This window comes from Lutra lutra, chromosome 9 (genome assembly GCF_902655055.1).
Source record: "Lutra lutra chromosome 9, mLutLut1.2, whole genome shotgun sequence".
Lineage (NCBI taxonomy): Eukaryota > Metazoa > Chordata > Mammalia > Carnivora > Mustelidae > Lutra > Lutra lutra.
In genome coordinates, this window is record NC_062286.1 from 82,473,640 (window position 1) to 82,494,275 (window position 20,636).

Below are 20,636 nucleotides of genomic sequence, written 5' to 3' on the forward strand. Positions count from 1 at the left end.
CAGGAGCCCATGAAGGTGAAGTGTTTCATTTCTTGTTTCTACACATTGTCTTGCCACCATCCCCCTGCCCTGTCCTGAGTGATCAGGAAACAAAGGCTATGAGTCGGCTGACTTCCAGGAGTCTCTCGAGCAGATTCCAGACAGAGTGTGGTGAAACAGCACCAGTATTCACTGCCTGGAGGAATGAATGGATACGGAAATGCAGGGCACTGATGCACGTCCGTCTGCATGCGTGTTGGGCAGAAAGCATCAGGACCGCACACAAAGCCAACACTGGCTATTAGCACAACCCCATTCGTACAGCTCAATGATACTGCTCAGAATTGATCAGTTTGGGAGAAGAGCAACCAAGTCCACCAAGAATGGAGTCTAGAACAGAAGGAACAGAGGCAAGGGGGTTGGGGGTGGAGCTGAGCTGCAGAGCTCCAGCACATGGCGATGGCCTCCCAGGGCCCATGGTGGCAGGGAGGCATCATGGACCCCAAAGGACTCCAGGACCTTGTCAAGAGCACGCTGCACCCTTCACCAGCTATGTGTCAGCTGGGACTCCCTATCTTGCAAGGGCAACACCATAACCTACCTTCTAGAAGTGAGCTCTTCATTCTTGGGCAGAGCACCTCCTTCAACCCAAAGAACCCAGCTGACTGAGAGCATCCATGGACCTCTGGAACGGCCCAGAAATGGTGTTTGTTAACAAACCCCTTCTCTCCCCCAGGCTCCCCTGCCAGCCCCGTCGTCCTGTGACCTCACACAGCAGCTCCTGCCTCAGACCATCCTGCAGAGCCCCCCTGCCCCCATGACACAGGTGAGTCTGGGACTCCGGAAAAGGGAAAGCTGGTGGTTGCCCTTCCCCCAAGACATAACATGTGGTAGCCCCTTGAAGGGGAACGTACGTGCTTGTGCCGAAGTCTATGTCCAATCCAAGATCCTGAGATGGGGAATGTTTCTCCCCACGAGCCTGTGGGTCAGGCCGAGAAGTGAACTCCGTCCTATACCTGTCCCCTCTGGCTGTCATCATTTCCTTAATCTTCGTTCATCTCTCTGCCACTTTTCTCCGTTCCTCTTACTTTTTATGACTCCAAATTGGTTATGTTATTTTAGGAAAAGTTGAAATTGGGCCAAATGTCATAGGGAGATAGCAAAATTATAAGAGCTGTGAGTCCAGTACTATAAATATCACATTAGGGTGGTTTTTTTTGTTTTTTTGTTTTTTTTTTTGGTAAAGGATCATGGTTTTGCTGAGTAATTCCTTCTTTGTTTCAGCAACAGTCAGTGAGTTACTATTTGAGTCGGGGAGTGAGCAAGCGTGGGGGGCCCAGAGGTGCTTGTAACTCAGCCCTTGCTGTTAGTAGTCATGGTTCAGGGGAGGGCTGGGCATATAAACAGACCTAGGAGAGGATGTGTGTTTGCAGAACCAGTAAGAAAATAGCCCATCCCCCCACTCCAGGAGGTGTTGCCTGAGCTGGGCCTGGAAGAATGGGTAGGAGGTTGCCAGCTGGAGGGTCCACAGGGATGAGGGTCATGGGATCTGGGTCTGGGCTTCGGCAGGGAGTTTGGGGACAATATCCACCCTGCTTGAGGCCTGGCAGGGGACTGAATCAAGCCGCAGTTCATTTATTCCGTGGCCTGGGAGGGCGGTGGAGCTGATTGGCCTACACTCCATCTAGGCCAGCATCTGCTTTCTGTTCCTTTTTGGGGTCTTTAGCTTGGTCCCACTCTCTCCCCACAAGGGGTCCCAGGTAGTGGCGGTTCACCAAACAGCCACACTCTTGCAGAAGTGTGGACTTCTGTGTCGGTGCACACCTGTCACCACTGATGAAAACTCTTTATGACATATGTCCCCCTAACAGTGGTCTCAAATGCTTTCCTGGAATAAGAAAGACACCTGCTAGCACGTGCTCCTCTCTAGAGTTAAGCTGGGAGGATGTAAAAACAACTCATCCAGAGTCAACTAATTAAAATCGTCTATATTCATCCTCATTAGGAAAAAAAAAATTCTCTTTAAATTTCCAAGGCACATTTGGTATGAAATTAGTAACTTTTCTGATCCAAAGACACCTAAAATGAGAGGCCCTCTAACTTCCGGGCCTTGCATATGTGAAGGAATGTCTTTGTTTTATAATGCATAATGGTGTGATTAAGGTCTTCTTCAAATTCTATTTTTTCATGTATGGAACATCATTTTAATTAACAATAACAGTTCTTGGTCTGTTAGGTATATTAAACTTAACAATAACCACATTCTTTAAGACATTCTTGCATAATGCTGATCTTTCAAGTCAGACAGCTGTTTTCGTACCTGCTCTGTGTAAAACAATGGATTCTACCATTTTCTCTCTTCCCATTCACGGATGTTATCGCTCTTGCACCCTCTCACAGAAAGGGAAAAAACAAAATCCAAAATCCGAGAAATGGTTATCTGGGTAACTGGTGGTTTTGCTTCCATACTGTTTTTCTAAAATGTCTGTAAGTTAGCGTCAAGGTCTTTTCAAAAAGGCCATGATCGGAAATAGAATAAGAGACTAATGCTTGGGTGTCCTGGAATGCCTTAAGAAAATCAGGATGATACTAGAAGTATTTAACACTTAGGAAGCACAGTGCCCGCTCCTCCCTGACTGCCCAGCCCCCTCCTGCTTCCTTTTGGAGCCAATTGGGCAACCCGGAGTGTCCTCTCTACTGGATGTGAAAGGCCTAGCCCTGAGTGTTTCCTGACTTTGTAGGACCCGCCACAGAAGCTTTTGTGTTGTGTTGTGTTCTGTTTTGTTTTTAATTTCATACCTGGTAGAACTCCTTACTTTCTCAATCAAATTCTCTTTCAAAAAACCCAGCTCAGTGTTTTGATCACTTACATTCTGTTGAAGTTTTTGCTGATACAGTCTGGCAGGGCACAGGTATTTTTAAACTCATGTTGAACAGCAGAACTTTTTATTTTAAATGAAATCTGAAGCCAGAGATGCTCTGATTGAGGGAGCATCTTGATTGGGAGGCGGGGGAGGTGTTGCTGGCAAACCTCTTGGCCTCCCCCAGCTCCCTAGGCTTCCGATTCACATTCCGGCCCCTACCACCTTCTAGCTGTGTGATCCTAAGCAAGTCACATGTGTGACTTGGGGGTATGATGTGAAGAATTGGTGTCCTGCCTCTGCTGACCCGGGGCCATGACCAGCAAGTGTGGGTCTCTGCAAACTGCAACATCTGCCTTTATTATCCATACTGGTTCTTTTTATTTATTATTTTGCCACTCCCTAAACTGTGGTCAGCTATTCCATCCTTCAGTGTATCCCAGCTGTACCCTAAGCTCTCCCGGCCTCCTTACTTTCCCACTATGGGAGGTCAAAGGGCAGAGGAAGTGTCTCTGGAGTTGTTTACAAAAGACAAAGGCAAGAAATGGACCAGGGAGATTGCTGGGACAGAGATCAAGGGAATGGAAGTTAAAAAAAAAAAAAAAAGAAGGCAGGGAGGAGAAGAAGCATGGGAGAGAGGGAGGGAGGAAGGAAGGGGTGAGCAGAGAAGCCCCAGGCAAGCAAACACGAGAAACAGAAATTACTGAGTCTCCTGGGGAGCCCAGAGCAGGAGTCCCGACCTCACGGCCATGATCCCACACTCTCCTCGTGTTTCCTGCAAGGAGATGACTTATGTCAAGGTAGACAGGTAACATGGGGCAGGGACCGCCTGTAGAATCTTCCTAAAGCCAACCTCTGTCCCAGGAAAGGGGTAAGAAGTGAAAGAAGGAGCAGTTTGGCACTCTTGTGCAAAGCACTTATCAGTGTTCCTCCTTTAATAAGGTCACCCTCTGCCAGTGTTGCCCTCAGGACAAACGTCAGGATATTGTACGCCTTTGCCTCTTTTCCTTAGTTCTTTTGTGCACAGATTTCCAAAAGGTTCATAGGAGCAAATAAGCCTGGGGGAGGGGAAGGGTGGGACAGAGGGTAATAAGGCCTCCGTGGCCCAAGCCGGTTAGGAGAGCAGGCCTCCCTGCCTGCAGAGCACCCCCTCCCCCCGAAATGTTGGAGTCAAGTTCATTTGTGAATTGTTATGGAAGAGCCCTGCTTGCCACGATCAGATTTAGGACAATGATAAGACCCTGGATTGCCTGTGAACTGGCATCTGCTCTCCTGTGCGCTGCTTTTGACATTTGTCTCCAAAACCACTTGTCTGTCTAACCAAATTTGGAATATCATTTCGTGAGCATTGCTTACTTACAAACTCAACGTCCAGATTCTGTGGCCCTCCCAGACTGCCCTGCCATACATCAGACCTGCAAATTCTGGTGGGCCTTGGAATAGCCCACACGGGGACCCCTGGAATGCCCACCCCTTGTCCAAAGCCCCTGTGCACTGCTGAGCTCCCCCGCAGTGAGTCACTCAGTAGGGACACCAGAAGGGGTGGGTAAGGTACCGGAAATGAAAGTGGGCCGGGCTGCTCAGAACAGCAGCAACATCTGTGTGCAGGGCTGAAATCACTCTTTCATCTGGTTGTGTATTTTGACTCCACCTTCAAGTTCTCAGCGCAGTTCAGCATGTTCCAGACCATCAAAGACCAGCTGGAGCAGCGGACACGGATCCTGCAAGCCAACATCCGGTGGCAGCAGGAAGAGCTCCACAAGATCCAGGAGCAGCTCTGCCTGGTGCAGGACTCCAACATCCAGGTGATGCCCCTTCCTGAGCCAATGTCTGCCATGGCCTCTGTCCTCCCTGCTGCCCTGCGACATATGTACCCATCCTTTCACGGTGGGCAGGACTCCTGCCAAAGTCCATCTGTACTGCCCTGATGAGTCCCACTTACTAAGCATATTGAAACCCCCAACACCAAGGACAAGGAATGAATCCCACCTCCTCCATCCCCAACTCCAGGCCAAACTTGAATTTCATATGACTCCACCCCATTTACCCCTTGCTCTGTTGGGCACATAATGTCTATACATCCCCTGCATTTTCATTCATAAGTGGTAGTTGATCACCCTGCACTGATGCTGGCCTCCCCCGTGGGGTTATAAACCCCCAGCACCTGTGTAACTGCAGGGGTTGCTGGTGGGGAACATGGATGTGATCATGCTGTTGTCTCTCATCCAAAGCGCTAATGGAGGGAGATGTGGGAAATGATGAGATCTGCACCCTGCACCGAGGGGGGACAGCAGAGGGAGCTGAGGACGGGAGGTCAGCACCAGGCCACCCCGTTTGTGCATGCCCATTGTGGTACTCTGCATGTTCTGACAACAGCAGCTTTTAACCGTGACACCGTGCCCCAGAGGTCTCCTCCTTGAATCCTTTTGAGAGATTGTGTTTTGAAGGAAAGCTGTATATACTAGATCTCTTTCAAGGATAAATTATTTTTACCAAGTTTCACCTGGATAAGTCCAAGGCTATTTTTCTTCCCAAGTGCATTCTTGTGACCCAGGCTCTAATTGTGAATATAATTCTAGCTCACGATGGGAGTCTGCCTTGAGAGCTCTAAGCATTTGCAACCCCCTCTTAGGAGAGGCAGAAGGAAGCAGGAGAGTCCCTGGGGAAAATGGCTGGAGCCAGGGACCTGCAGCTTTCCCGGGCACAGTCCACTCAGACCGTCCCAGGGCGACGGGCAGGCTCTGTGCGGGTGCAGTGCCCAGCTGGTGCACGCTGAGATAATGCGTGATGGGGCGGCGTCTGCTGCCCGCCATAGTGCCTCCCGGGGGGGGGGGGACCCCCAGAGGCGCTGCTGGCCAGCTTTCCGGACACTCGGTGCCCTTGCACACACCCTCCACCCAGGGCTCGCTCATCACTGGAAGGACCGAGCCCAGCAGCACACGCACAGCCCCGCCTACTGGGCTAGGGGTGGAGCGTCCGGCCACGCCCACAGCCCGGCAGCTGCCCCGCCTCCTCGGCCGGCCGCACCCCAGAATGGACAAGGGAGAGGACCACCGTGTTTACAGGAAAAGAGATGACGTCATCAAAGTGTCAAAGTCCCTTTTTACTTACTTCTTCCCAGCCGTAATGTTTTCTCACCGATCCAGGGCCTGATTGGCAGAACTTGCCTGACTCCAATTACTTGAATGGAATTTTTACACTAACAGGAAGGGGAAAATTGAGCCAGAAAGTGCTAAAAGCAAGGTAGGCGTATGAACATCCTCCTCAAAGCCAGGGCTTTTCTATTTCCTGCCTTTTCCACATTCAAGCTGAATTCTAAAATAACAAACGACACAAGGTTATCTTTTTCACTCCTTGTTATAAAGAATTCTTTTTTTTTTCTTTGTAACCAATGCATTTTGTTACCCCTCAAAGTGTATATGCCCACAGAGCCCTTGAGTTTTGTAAGGGTTGATGTGGAAATCAAGACCTCCAATGTGTTCTTTCCCTGTTTTCATTCTTGTGACCTTATCTTTGCAGTGGAATTTTCCAAAGAACATGGAAATCCACAGATAGTCCAACCAGAGAACTTTTTTTCAAACAGTCTTCCTTCTTACAGTTATACAGGCTTACAGATTTAAAGAAATACATTCCAAAATGTTTAACCAAGATGTGATATTCGTTTGAAAAAAAAAAGTGGTTCAAGCATAAAGAATAAGCAAGTAAAAATTACTCTATCCCTTCCCCAAAAAGGTAGGAGAGGGGAGGAGAAATTAAATAAGAATGGCAAAATAAATAAATAAAAAAATAAGAATGGCAAAATGTTGATAATTGTTGAAACCTAATGATGATACATGAGGTTTCCTTATACCCCTATTTTGTGTATTTCTAAGATATTCTGTGATATTAAGTATTGGTAAAAGTAAGCAGATTAGAATAATGAGAAACCACATTTAAGCATATGATTGGTTTATTCTTAAAAATTAGAAGCTTTTTTTTCTTCTCTGATAACTTTTTCTATTTGAATTAGGGAGCTATTTTCCCCATACTTTCTATAAAGTTGACCCCGGTGCTGTTTAAGACATCATCTTCCTAAGCCATAATATTCTACTTTATTGTGGATAAAACAGAGAGGCATGGATGTGCACAGCAGCAAACCAGGACTGTTTCCCCAAAAATCCTTTACTCAAAGGTCAGTGGACTTCCCCACCTGACTTTAGTGCCCTGGAGCTTTCATAGAGCCCATGTGTGCATGTGATGCTTGCTGAGTATGATTATAAAAAAAAAAGAAAAAAAAGATTGGGTTATCAGGGAGAGGTCCTCCAAGGTGTTGGTGTTTGTACCTAGATGGAGTCACGAAGGGCACTGCTTGGGGAGAGCTGTTCTGTGGAAAGGCGGTCTCATTCCCTGCAGTCTGAAGGATGCCTCTTGCTCTCTTTTTGAGAGTATGCGCGCCCTCTGCTGGCTACTTGAAGAAATGCCCGGACGGGCACTTGCAGCAATGGCAAATGTGTTCCTTGATTAGTTCTTTCAATCATCCATCTTCCCATCCTTTCTTCCATCCATCCATCCATCCATCCATCCATCCATCTATTCACTCATCACGCCTTCCTTCCATCTATTCACCCGTGCATCCATCCATTCATCTTTCCATCTTTCCATCCATCCTTCCAGCCACCCATTCTTCCTTCCATCCTTTCATCCACCCTCCCATCCCTTCATCCATCCCTCCATCCAACAGACACCCATTATGTATCCAGCACTTGGCTAGGCACTGTGGGAATACAGAGATACACAGGACAAGTAAAGGGTGCCTTCTACCCTCAGAAGACACACATCAACGAGACAGAGCAGCAGACCGAGCAGTCTCGGACATGACATAAGCAGAAACAGTTTGCCCTTCTCTAAGCAAAAGCCTCATTTATTTGTTTATTCATTCATTTATGCATTCCATTCATTCATTTCTTAGATAGTTTTTATATGCCCAAAGAGGCAAGAGAACAAAGATCTCCTTTTTTTCATTTTTTAAGGATTTTTTATTTATTTACTTGTCAGAGAGAGAGCACGAGGAGTGGGAGCAGCAGGCAGAGGAAGAAGCAGGCTCCCCACTGAGCAAGGAACCCGATGCAGGACTCGGTCCCAGGACCCTGGGATCATGATCTGAGCTGAAGGCAGATGCCTAATGGAGGGAGCCACCCAGACATCTCTTTTTCATTTTAAATATTATTGTTGCTATCTAACATTGATTGAGTCCTGACTATGTCTCAGTATAAATCTTGCTTAATCCTTTATGGGCTATGTGCTCTTGATGTCACTGTTTTATTAACGAGGAAACTAAAGCTTTGAAAAGTCATGAAAATTGCCCCAGGTCATACCATAGTAGACGATGGGGGCTGGAATCTGAACTAACGTATGTGATTGAAGCCACATTATATTGCCTGTCATAAAGTTTGCATTGACTCGAAATCTGATCAGAAGGTAAATTGTACCCTACCAAAAAAAATGTATGTTATGTAGTTTGAGTATTGGGTTTTTGCTGAAGTGATGAAGTGTAGGTCGCCATATGTGCTATAGATAAGCCATATTATAATAGGGAGCTGGGAACACAAAAGTATTAATCCCCAGGTGGAATCTAAGATGATGGATACCCAGAAAATTCTTCTTAATTTCTAAAGTGACAAAGAGCTCTCATTCAAAACCGCTCTGGGGAGGCCAGGGGTGGGGATGTGACTGGACAGTAGGGAGATGGGACTTGGTCCAGTTCAGCCAACCATCCACCCTGGGCCTCTGGGATCCCTAAGCTGGGATTAAAACCCCAGAGGCTGGAAAGAGGAGGGCCTCCCTTCTGAACTCTAAGCCCCAGGCCTAAAGGGAAGGCGGGTATTGCTTGTCAAGAATCCAACATGTTAGATAATGTCAGTTTTCAGTGCCCACGAGGAACTTAAGAGCTGGTTACAGGTTTCAGGTTTAAATTATGACGGAAAGTATTAAAGTTGCTCTTCTTAGACCTTTAGAATCAATTTACAGATTACGTTTGATTTACAAATCTACTAATTTGATCTAAAAATAACAGTGCTTTTACTTGTTTTTATTTATGTTCAGTTTATAGATTGAACAAACTAAATAATCAACGTATCCACAAAAGCCATTAATCTACAAATTTAGTATATCTAAAGCCTTCAAACTTTCCTGGGTCTAATAAGGCCTTCTAAAGCATGCAAACTTTAGAAGTGAAATCTTTCAAAGCACTCAATTCTTTTAAATCAAGTACACCAGACTTACAAATGAGGAAGATAGAGGTTCTCACAAACACCCAAACATTCTACAAACTTGATCAAATTCCTTTAACCCTTTCAAATTAAGATGGCCAGGCTAACTTATCATATTGGCCTTCCTGGAAATGCAGTTACCTTGTTAATGGGAGCAGATCCGCCATCTCAGCTGGGAGCACTGGGCTGAAGGTACCAACCACAGGGTGGGTATACACCCTGGTCCTTGGCCTGGTCCTGCTTCCAGGATGGTGCAGCCCATGGCACAGGTTAGCCCACCCTCTCCCACCAACCGTTCCATTCATGAGGTATTTCTCTCTCCTCCTAAGGATCCGAAAGGCCAGCCCAGACTCTGTACAAGTACATCAAGTCATTTATAAGCCATCTGGGTCTAAGCATCTTTCATCCTGTTGGACCCCCATCGCTAGACCATAAGCTTCTCAAAGCCAGGGTCAGTGTCCTTCCAACCCCCTGCTCCATCTCCAGGGCCCTCGTGCTGTGCCTGTGGCATCATAGCCTCCTGATGGCCCCATGTGCAGTGAATGAGTTCTTCCCAGGCAGGTCAGAGAGAGCAAGAAAGCTGACCTCTTGCTGTGGACGGGAAATACAAAGAAGGTGCAGACACCACCTTGGTTTGTGAAGGCAAAGCCCCGAAGATGAAGGCCCCTGTGATCCCAACCTTAAAGGCCCTCCTTTTCTGCTTGCAGATGTTTCTGCAGCAGCCAGCTGTATCCCTGAGCTTCAGCAGTGTCCCGAGACCCGAGGGTCAGCAGCAAGTCCAGCAGAGGTCGGCCCCAGGCTCCCAGCCCCAGCTTGTGACCAGCCCTCAGCTTCCCGGGCAGATCGCTTCTGCCCAGGTGGCGAACCAGCACCTGCTCAGAGAATCCAGTGTGATATCGACCCAAGTAAGTGTGCTCGTCTTCACACTCAATTCTGGTCCCCAAAGCAGACCAGGGCACGCAAGAGTTCTGCAGTCTCCCTGACCTGGAAACCTATCAAGCCATTCCTCTTCTGTGACCAGGGCTAGATGATGGTGGTGCAGGGATTTCCTTTCCTTATTCTAAGACACTCTGAAGCCCCGAGTTGTACTAGTTTCCTCCTGTGTTTTATTAATATATTAAAATACCTCAAAGGTATCCTGCAGCTGAAATTTTAGCTTTGATCCTTACAGGGGTGAGAGGGAGATCTGGGCACCCAGACACACTGACAGCCATATAGCCCCGCGTGTGTGTCCTGTGTCCTCTTCATCTGCTCTTGGTTTTAGCCATGTTCCGTGTGAGAACACAGGTTATCCACTTCCATTTGTTGTCCCTTTCCCTGGGGCCAGCATGCCCTTCCCTGTACCTCAGATTCCCCACCAGGCCCTTCCCTCACAGCCATTACCGCTTACTACAAGCCACCAGTGACCTTGCAAGCTGATAGCCACCCGTCAATCAATGGCACTTGAATTGAATACAATTAAGAAGTCCTAAGCCCCTGCTTCTGGAAGATCAAAGATCAGAAGGCAAGATACAGCCTCTCCTCAAGCCTCATATTGGCATCCATCACCATGAGTCCAGTAAACATCTGCTCTGAGCCCCTCTCATTCACTATCCCCCAGCAGAACAGATGTGAATAAGACTGGCCTTGACTCCTCGGGGAATGTAAACAGATCATGTACAATAAAAGGTGGGAAAGTACACATTTAAGAGTTTGGCCCATCTTCGCCCAGACTTAAGGGTTTTCCTTTAAAACGCAGCCTTTGGATTCTAAAGGTCAAGAGAAAATGAGAATAGACGAGAAGAATCTAGAAAAGAAAAAACAAAACAAAACTGAGGAAGGACCTACACTAACATTGAAAGATTTCATGGAAGGTCAGAGGGTTAAAACACTGTGGTGCCATCATATGAATGGACAGTCAGTGAAACAGGGCAAAACCTAAAAAGCACAAGCAAATCCAAGCCCAATCCCTCATTCATTTATGATTTCACTCAACAAGTATTTGTCAAGTACTCACCATGTAGTAGGCACTAAGTTCTAAGCCCTGAGGGACAAGCAGTAAACAAAAGGGAAAAGAAAAAAAGTCTCTCTGATCCAAGTCAGGGGAGAGGCAAACAAGTAAAGATCACAACCTGTCAAGTCGTGATGTGGGACCACTGGTGAAGGTGGAATGGTGGACTGGAGTTTTAACTAGGTGGCCTTCTCTAAGAGAAGATTGTATTTGAGCAAAGACCTGAGAGGATGAGAGAATGAGCCATACTGGTATTAAGGGGAAGAGCATTCCACGTAGAGGGATCAGCCAGTGCAAAGGCCCTAAGGCAGGAGTGATCCTGATGAGTTGGAGGGAAACAGCAAGGAGGTCCAGGTATCTAGAGTAGAATTGATGAATCAGAAGGTAGTTTGGTTCATTCACATTTTCCTGGTCTGCTGAGAGCCTGACACTGTGCTAGGTCCAAGGGAATCAAGGAATCCTTGAGGTGCTTAGAAGCCAACAGGGACAGTCACAAGATCAAAATAGTTAAAAAAAAAAAAAAAACTTGTGGGTCCTAAGTTAGAAGAAAGGCCAAGATGGGCCCTTCTGGGAAGGAGGGTTCCTGGAGCGATAACTCCAGAGTTGAGTCTGAATTTTACCTTTCTCATTAACACGATGGCTCCAGGGTCCAAGGCCAATGCGAAGCTCGCAGATGATGCAAGGAAGTGGCCACTCAGTGAGCAGCTTGACGCCCCAGTTCAGCAGCGCCGCGGCGGTGCTCCCACCAGCTCTGAGCCTGACCACGCTCGCTTCTGCCTCCCAGGATGGCAGCCAGTGCCAGCCCAGCCCAGACTTCAGCCATGACCGGCAGCTCAGGTACAGAGACTGCCCTTGTTTGAAAGACAGCTGAGGTGCAGGCTTTCCAGTGACCCTGTCAGCCTCCCTGCTGCTATGGATGGAGGCAGAGTTCAGGTGATTCTGGCTAACAGCGGCTAGAGAGGCCCGGGGGCTCGGATGGCTGCACTCATCGTCCTCTGAGAGCAGAGCAGGCACCGTGGGGATCATGGGCAGCCAGAAGGGGCCCAGGCAGGCTGGGCAGGTGCTGCCCTCAGCCAGCGGGTCCACAGTTGGGGTGCTGATTCAAGTTTCCCATTTATCTCCCCCCTCTGCTCCAAGGCTATTGCTGAGCCAGCCCATCCAGCCCATGATGCCTGGGTCCTGTGATGCGAGGCAGCCCTCAGAGGTCAGCAGGACTGGACGGCAAGTCAAGTAGGTGGCCCCGGGTGGAGGGAGGAGGCAGAGAGCTGCACTGAGCGCTCTCGGGCTGGCAGGGTTCTCATCGGCCTGGACCAGCAGCGCTTCTCGTGCGTGTCGCACCAAAGGCAAGGTCAATGTGTGCCTACCCACTTTGCAGGGACACCCCCTTAGCTTTTCTTCCATTTCCCACTAAAAAAGGTAAAACTGTGTGCCAGCATCCCATGCTTAGAATAGGACCTAAAGGAAACAATTATATTCTCTGTCATCATCTTTAGGCATCTTTTCAGGTCTGTGCCCTTGGTAATAACCCAGGTACATGTAGCCTGATCCCCCTCCCCAGGGCCCTCCTATGGCTCCCTCTGACGTATAGACGCTGGCAGATTCCACAGGCATACTCGGAGCCCTGGTGCCGAGCCACGGGACCATGAAACCCTGCCAGTGTGGGTCCTCCTTTCCTCCCAGACAAGCAACCTCTCCTTTCCCCAGACTCCTCACCACTGGCAGCCCCAACGTCCAGGAGTGGCTTGGCTCCCCTGTTGCATTAATTACTCAGGAAAAAGGGTACTGGAGATAGAGGACTGAATAAGTGAAAAGCGACTGGGAAGTAGTTCCTAGCTCTTTGACATGAGGCAGAAGTACAACTATGTCACAGGCATCTTTCCTGTCTAAACACTGGTTGAGTGTCTGTCAGCAGTTCGCTGGGACAGTTCTAGCTAGTTCCCCCATCCCATCCCCTGGGATGCATGCTTCCCGCTGGGAAGCCCTTCCTCCTGCCTCCTCCCTCAGCAGCAAGAACAGTAGCAGTGCATGGTTACTGAACAGTTCTGAGGGCGGGGACCTGTACCTACAGCATTTCATTTTACCCCAGTAAAAACCCCATGGGGGGTGAGATGGGGAATGCGCACTCCCGGGAGCCATCTTTAAATTCTCCGATGGTGCTTTCAGTTAGACAAAACAAAGACTTTTGTTATATCACTCTCCAGGGATGTTTAAAATGCAGTGAACAAGGGGAAATGGGAATTCTTTCCTCTGGAACTCTGCAATGTTTAGTCAACCCAATTTCTACCTTCCCTGTCTCCTCTACCGTCTCTTCTAGACATGACCTAATGCCCCATCTTGTTATAAATGACAGAGACATGACATTTCCAAAAATGTAATGCAAAATGGACTTCTCTATGGAGTCTTTAAACACCTGTTCCTATTCTCTGCTCCTCTGGAGCTTTCCTAACTAGCCTTCCTCTGCTTCTTGTTCATGGCCCATGATCATCAACACCTTTTTTCTTTTGTAATTTTTTTTAACTGTTGTAGAATATATATGTAACAAAAATTTTACTGTTTTAAGTCTCTTTAAGCGTACCTTTCAGTGGCATCCACCATCACCACCGCCCTTCTCCAGAACTTCTTGATCTTCCCAAACTGAAACTCTGACCCACATTACACACTAACTCCCCATTCCCTCTACTCTCCAGTCTCACAACCTGCTTTCTTTTATGAACCTGACTCCTCTAGGAATCTCATCTAAGGGGAGTCACACAAGACTTGTCCTTTTGTGACTGGCTTACTTCACTCAGTATGATGTCTTTAAGGTTCATCCATGCTCTAGCACGAATCAGTATTTACTTCCTTTTAAGACTGGATAATATTACATTATATGTATATGCCATATTTTGCTTATCTGTTCACCTGTCAATTGATACTTGGGCTGCTTCTACTTTTTTGGCTATTGCAAATAATGTTGCTACAAACGAAGGTTTACAAATGTCTGCTTATGTCCCTGCTTTCATCTTCACTGGGGTATATACCCAAAAGTGGAATGGCCAGATCATATGATAATTCTAGGCTTAATTTGTTGAGGAACTGCCATTCTGTTTTCCATAATAGCATTTTACATTTCTTTTTTTAAATTTTTATTTATTTACTTATTTTTTAGAGAAAGAATGTGAGCGGGGAAGGACTTGGGGAGAGAGCGAGGGAATCGTAAGCAGGCTCCACACTCAGCGTGGAGCCCGACTCAGGGCTTGATCTCACAACCCTGAGATCATGACCTGAGCCAAAATCAACAGTCAGACACTTAACTGACTGAGCCACCCAGGTGCCCCTCATTTTCCACTCCTATTAGTGCACAAGTTCCAATTTCTCCACATCGTCATCAATGCTATTTTGGTTTGTTTTTTCTTTTTTGTTTTTTGTTTTTTTTTCGTAATAGCCATTGTAATGGCTATGAAGCGGTATCTCATTTTGATCTTGATTTGTATTTCTCTATTGTCTAAGGATGTTAAGCATCTTTTTTTGTGCTTATTAGCCATTTGTGTCTTTTTTTGAGAGAAATGTCTGTTCAAACCCTTTGCCCATTTTTGTAGTCAGGCTGGTTTTTTTGTTGTTGTTGTTGTTGAGTTATAGGAATTTTTAAAAAAATATTCTGGATAGCAATCCCTTGTTAGATATATGACTCACAAATACTTTTTCATAGGTGGCCTTCTCAATCCAGGAATAGTGTCATTTGATGCATCAAAGTTTTTGATTTTTACAAAGCCCAGTCTATCTGTGTGTCCTTTTGTTGCCTGTGCTGTTGGTGTCACATCAACACTTCTTTCTTAAAAGTCTGTTTTCTCCTTCCCACATGTGACCAAACAGGTATCCACAGAGCCAGGCCGTGTTTCCAAATGCAGACATGCACACCACCAGCAGCAGCGCCTCGCCCCCTGTCCTGCTGATGGGACAGGCGGTGCCCCAGCCCAGCTTCCCCGCCTCCAGGCAGTCACCCCTGCAGCCCGCACAGGCCCAGCAGCAGCCACAGCACTTCCTGCAGGTGGGGGCCGCCACAGACATGCGCCTGGGCACAGGGTATAGCTCCACAGCCCCGGCCTGACAGGCCTTTCCCTCCCTGGCTTTCAGGGTGGTTCTAGTCCTCAGTTCCAGAACAAGCCCCAGACAGACTTGTGTTTGAGGCTTTATAGTTTATGAAGTTTATAATACTTAAAGTTTATAAAGTGTTTGTATATTTAGTAGGAGAAATTTAGACTCAGTTATTATGCCTCATACATTATGTGCTTAAAATATCCATCTTTAATGCTATTCCATCTGACAAACACTATTTACAAAATTTGTACCTAGTATGTTTTGTGGGTAGTTTGGAATATGGGAGAGAGTGGGGCAAATTTGAATCAGTAAGGTGACTAATGCCTGAAAAAAAAAAAAAGATCCATCTTTAAGAAGGAATTGTTATGGTATCCCTATTTTTGAGAGCAAAAGTCAGACACGAATTACTATGTTTGTCAGACTCGTTAGTGTGTTTATACACAAAATCTTATACAAATACAAATTACATCACGTTTAGTTAAAGATTCATCCAACTTGCTTGATAAATACAATAATGTGGCATGAAGTTGGGGCTTTCCAGGAAAATGTGGGGCACTTTCACATATGGTCACTGCTTACTTTAAGTGCCAAACACACTGGAAGGAGGGAGTGTGAGAGCCAGTGGTCAACGTTCAGATGGGACTAGAAATGTCAGCTTGGGCTCTGGCCTTCCCTCTGACATATGCCCAGAATACTCCTTCCTGCCCAGCCCTGCCTCTGTCCTTTGCACATCCTCCCAGGCCTCCAGCCCCCACCACAGGGCAGAGCAAGGCTTTCCCTTTGCTCTGCTTTCCTGCTTAGACACCTTCAAAGCCACAGCAGAGTGTTGTGACTGAGACATTTTAAGGACAGGCAGGATAAAGATGAAGAGAGTCCTTCCGGAAGGTCTTGAATGCAATTTAATTCCAAAGATGCTAACCCACCTGTGATGTACTTTCCAAGTTCCCTGGCTTCGAGCATAGGGGAAGTTAACTCAAGACTTTAGCTTTATGTATCTTGTCATTTTGTGGGACCCAAGTGATTTCAGATGGGCGCAGGTGAAGAAGGCAGGGATGGTCTGGGCCGAGTTAGAGGCCTCCCACGTCTTTCTGCAGTCCTGGCAGCAAACATGTTGATGGGAATCTGTTCCTCCAAGACATGGGGCTAAGAAGACACAGAGCATTTGGGCCTTCTCGCTGGTCTCCAGGACCTTGTGCTACAATGTGGGGAGAAGGGATGTCCCAGAGAGCAGCCAGGCTTTGGGTTTGTGCCAGTAAGAGCACTGTGGCTGGAGGCCTTCATGGAGGAAGCCCCCAGGGCACCTGCTGCAGAGCCAAAGTGTGGGGGAAGTGAATGGAGAGGATGGGACAGTGTTCCAACAAGAGAGACAGTCTGAGCCGAAGTGGAGGGGCAGGTGTGCCTGGGGTGCACTGGGTGGTTTGGACAAGGGAGATTTCATGGATGGGAAGAGTATGGGATGGGGACTGATGGTTCCAAAGTTAGGGTTTGACCAGTTGAAGTTTCTGGGCTTCAAATTAGGATGTTCCCCTGTTGATGCTGGCAAATGGCAGTATTGGGGAGCAGTCACTCAGTCAGGGACCATGGTGAAAAGTATACAGACTGCATGCGTGTTTGGTTTCTGCCCTGTCAATGATCTGCATGTGGTCTCAGGTCCCAACATCCCAAAATATACAGGCCATGTGTAGATCATGCACACTTGTTCAGGAAACCACACCCCAAAGCCTGCTCCCTGGCCTACTGGGACCCAAAGTGCTGGCAGAGAACTTAGCTCAGAATTCACACCCACCTGTCAGAGCCTCAGGCTCCTTTCTTTCCCACCCACCCAACCCCTAAGGTACTGCCACGATAAGACACCAACCCCCCACCCCCTGCCCTGGCCACCCACAGAGGTGAGTCCTCTAGCTCTTTGTCCTTTCTTTCCAGGTGCAGGCACCAACCTCTCTGCACAGTGAGCAACAGGACTCCATACTTCTCTCCACCTACTCGCAACAGCCAGGGACCCTGGGCTACCCCCCACCACCCCAGTCCTCACGCCCTCCCCGAAGGGTCAGCAGCCTCTCTGAGTCCTCGGGCCTCCAACAGCCACCCCGGTAGAGCCCTGGCATGTCAATCGGATCACAATCAGCTTTAACCAATGGACGGACCATGGGGGTGGCCGCAAGAATTGGGGAGAGGAGTTGAAACCTTTGGCTTTTGTGCACACTGCATACATTTCAGAACTCCTGGATGGTAACCATCTCCAGAGTATGGTGGCTGGCACATGGAAAGTGATCAGAATACTGGCCATGTTTCCCTAGCCTCTGTGTTTCTCGGGCACGCTCTACAGCCATACTCGCATGGGAACCGAGTGCCCCCATGTAAGTGTTGTTACTCAGTTCACCTAGCAGATGGCACAGCTGGGCGCATCCTCCCCGAGAGCACGCTGGTCCCTCTAGCCGGCTGTGGTATGTCCACACTTGCTAGCTGGCCTTCACTCTCTTCATCCTCTTTCCTTTGCATTCCAGAAGCACTGGGTCAGAGATCTGTTGAAGAGAGAGAATAAAGAGATTATTTTTCATTATTTTTAAATGGTGGCTTTTGTTTTAATTTGCACAGCTGCACAGAGGAGATAACTTAGGCACTTTCAGGTATTAAAAATAAGTAGGTCTCGCAACTTCACTTGGAGACCACAGGATCAAAAACAGCCCACCAATCAGAGGGCAGAGCTGGTGGTTCTTAGCCGGACTGCAGACCCATGCCCTCTGGCCTGGAACCCAACGGAAGGAGGCTCTTTCTGGTGATTATTGTCTCCCCTGAATATAACACTGGACTGTTCCTGTTTACTTCCTTGATTGCAACTACAAAGGCGGACTCAAAGCAAAGCACAATCATGCAGCTGATATTCCAGAATTCTATCGGGACCTCCAAGACAGAATTGGAGGAAGAGGTTTCCCAGGCCAGGCAGGCCCGTGGAGCTCCGGGTCCCTGAGGAAACCCCAGCACGCGCCGGCCCCTTGAGTCAGAATGCTGCACCTTTCTACAGATCTTTCGTGAGAAGATCGAGGATTGGATTCTCCTTTTCAAAATGCACTTTGCTTTTTTTGTATGTTTTGTTATGTTGAGATGTTTCTAAAGAAAAGATTTTATGTAATTAAAAGACAAAGTGTAGTGAATTGTACAGCTGTTGTAATAATGACCTATTTCTATATAAAATAAAATTGTAAGAATTATGTGTAAATTATTTTGTATCCGAGACACCAGTTCCTTTCCCGGATCTAAAAGTATAAAGGTTTTCTTGTGTTTTTCTGTGAGTGGCCATTTTGTAATAAATTAACAAATTTGTACAATTTCCTCTGGAGGCAGTTTCTGTCCCTTGTTATCTATGCATGCATACATCTTTTCTTCATTTAAGAAAATTTTTTTTTATTTCAGGATGTTCCCAAGGATAATCCAAGGTAGAGAAAAGGTGAAAACGAGCAATGAATGAACCAGGTAATGGCATTAGGTTTTTTGAGAGCAGCATGTGCACAAGCCCTTCAGGTCTTGACCTTCACAATTGAAGGTTGTGCCAGGAAAAAAATATCAGTTGTTCACCCCGAAGATGACAGTACAACAAATAGAAACAACAAAGGCTCCTGAAAACATCTCAGGCTTCCAGACATAGGGAGTCCATGGAGATGCAAGAGACATTCTGCATCAAGGCAGTCCCAGCCCCTAATGAGATTCACCCAGGCTGGAGTTCATGGACTTCCCCCACCAGCACTTAGATATCAGGGATGCACATCCGGTTCGCGGATCTGTGTATCAGAGGTGTGTACACACATCGTGTTGACTCGGGGAGAGACAACAGCAGCCTCTGGGAGGCTTCTGCCAACCGCAGACATCCCCGCCCTTCCCCATGGGGCTTCATCCCTGAGATGGTGATGCTCAGCACAGCCGTTGCGGCAAATGCTGGTCCAAGAGAACAAAGTTCCTTTCCTGGCTCCATCGCTAGAGCTCCGTGCATCTACCTGCTTCCCCATGAGATAGTGGGAGTGCTCCGTCCTATGACAAGGAGCAGTTTGGGATGGCACGAGAGGCTATACATACAAAAGGAGTTTTATTGTTCATAGAATTATATTCCTGAAAAAAAGGTAAGTCTAAACATTTTGCATGCATTAGGATCAGTTTATTCTTTAAAGGAACCAGAAATGAACCCTCTTTTTATTTATTTATTTACTTCTTTATTTAAGAGAGGGATAGAGAGGGAGGGCGTGCTGAGGGAAAGGGAGAAAGAGAATCCCAAGCAGGTTCCACACCCAGCACAGAGCCCGACATGGGACTTGCTCCCACACAACCCTGAGATCATGACCTGAGCCGAAATCAAGAGTTGGGAGCTTAACCGACTGAGCCACGCAGGCATCCCCATGAGCCCTCTTTTTAAAACAAAAAGCCTGGGGATGCCTGGCTGGCTCCGTCAGTGGAGCATGTGACTCTTGATCTTCGGGTCATGAGTGCGCACCCCACATTGGGTGTGGAACCTATTTAAAATGAAATTAAAAATAAATACATAAAAACGTAAAGGCTGCTTTTAGGCAGTCTTGAGCAATGGAATGTAGAAAGGGCCCACATCGATCCCCTTGCTGAATACAGACAGGCCCATCAGGTGACCCACCTCAAAATATCCAAAGGCCCTAACTAATCAGTGGGCTACTTACCAAAAAGGGAAAATTCCAAATATCACCATACCTCCTCACAATCCCTCTTTAAAAACAGCCCCCTCCCACTACCTCATTGCAGACAGCCTCTCCTTTGCTGTTCTGCCCACTGCTCTCTTGCCCTGTATTCAGTAAACTTCTGTCTCCTTTGTTCTGTCTTGGGTGAAGCCTTTCAGGGCCCACACCATGGGCTTCCACACAATCATGGCCCCACATCTGGGGGCTCCCATCCATTCAGGGGATTCACCACATTTAGACACCACCAAAAAAAAAGTCTGTGTGAAACTAGTACTATTTTGGAATTGAACTGTTCTGTAAATTCAAAGGTTTATAAATCTGATCTTTCTGTATTTGAATTTTAATTGGCTGTCAGAATCCTTCTAAGCAAAGTAAGATTTTTTTTTTAAAGATTTTGTTTATTTATTTGACAGACAAAGATCACAAGTAGGCAGAGAGGCAGGCAGAGAGAGGGGAAAGGAAGCAGGCTCCCTGCTGAGCAGAGAGCCCGATGCGGGACTCGATCCCAGAACCCTGGGATCATGACCCGAGCCGAAGGCAGTGGCTTAACCCACTGAGCCACCCAGGCGCCCCAAAGTAAGATTTTTTTTAAAGATTTTATTTTTTATTTGACAGAGATCACAAACAGGCAGAGAGGCAGGCAGAGAGAGAGAGGGGGAAGCAGGCTCCCTGCTGAGAGCCCTATGCAGGGTGGGGAGGCTCCATCCCAGGACCCTGAGATCACCACCCCAGCAGAAGGCAGAGTCTTTGACCCACTAAGCCACCCAGGTGCCCCCAAAGTAAGATT

At 47.4% G+C, this 20,636-nt stretch overlaps 1 protein-coding gene across 5 annotated transcripts in view; it reads left to right on the forward strand.

Moving 5' to 3' along the window:
- NPAS2 (neuronal PAS domain protein 2) overlaps nt 1-18,372 on the forward strand; it is a 153,502-nt gene extending 135,130 nt beyond the window's left edge. For 2 of the 5 annotated variants that reach the window (XM_047745027.1, XM_047745028.1), the window contains exons 15-21: nt 716-805; nt 4,499-4,645; nt 9,796-9,993; nt 11,725-11,915; nt 12,216-12,308; nt 14,931-15,105; nt 17,079-18,372. In XM_047745027.1, the coding sequence (XP_047600983.1) occupies nt 716-805; nt 4,499-4,645; nt 9,796-9,993; nt 11,725-11,915; nt 12,216-12,308; nt 14,931-15,105; nt 17,079-17,249 (1,065 nt within the window). In that variant the 3' untranslated portion in view covers nt 17,250-18,372. The remainder of the gene's footprint in view (nt 1-715; nt 806-4,498; nt 4,646-9,795; nt 9,994-11,724; nt 11,916-12,215; nt 12,309-14,930; nt 15,106-17,078) is intronic. The other 3 variants (XM_047745029.1, XM_047745031.1, XM_047745030.1) reach the window with 3 other exon arrangements.
- The last annotated feature ends 2,264 nt before the right edge of the window (nt 18,373-20,636 follow it).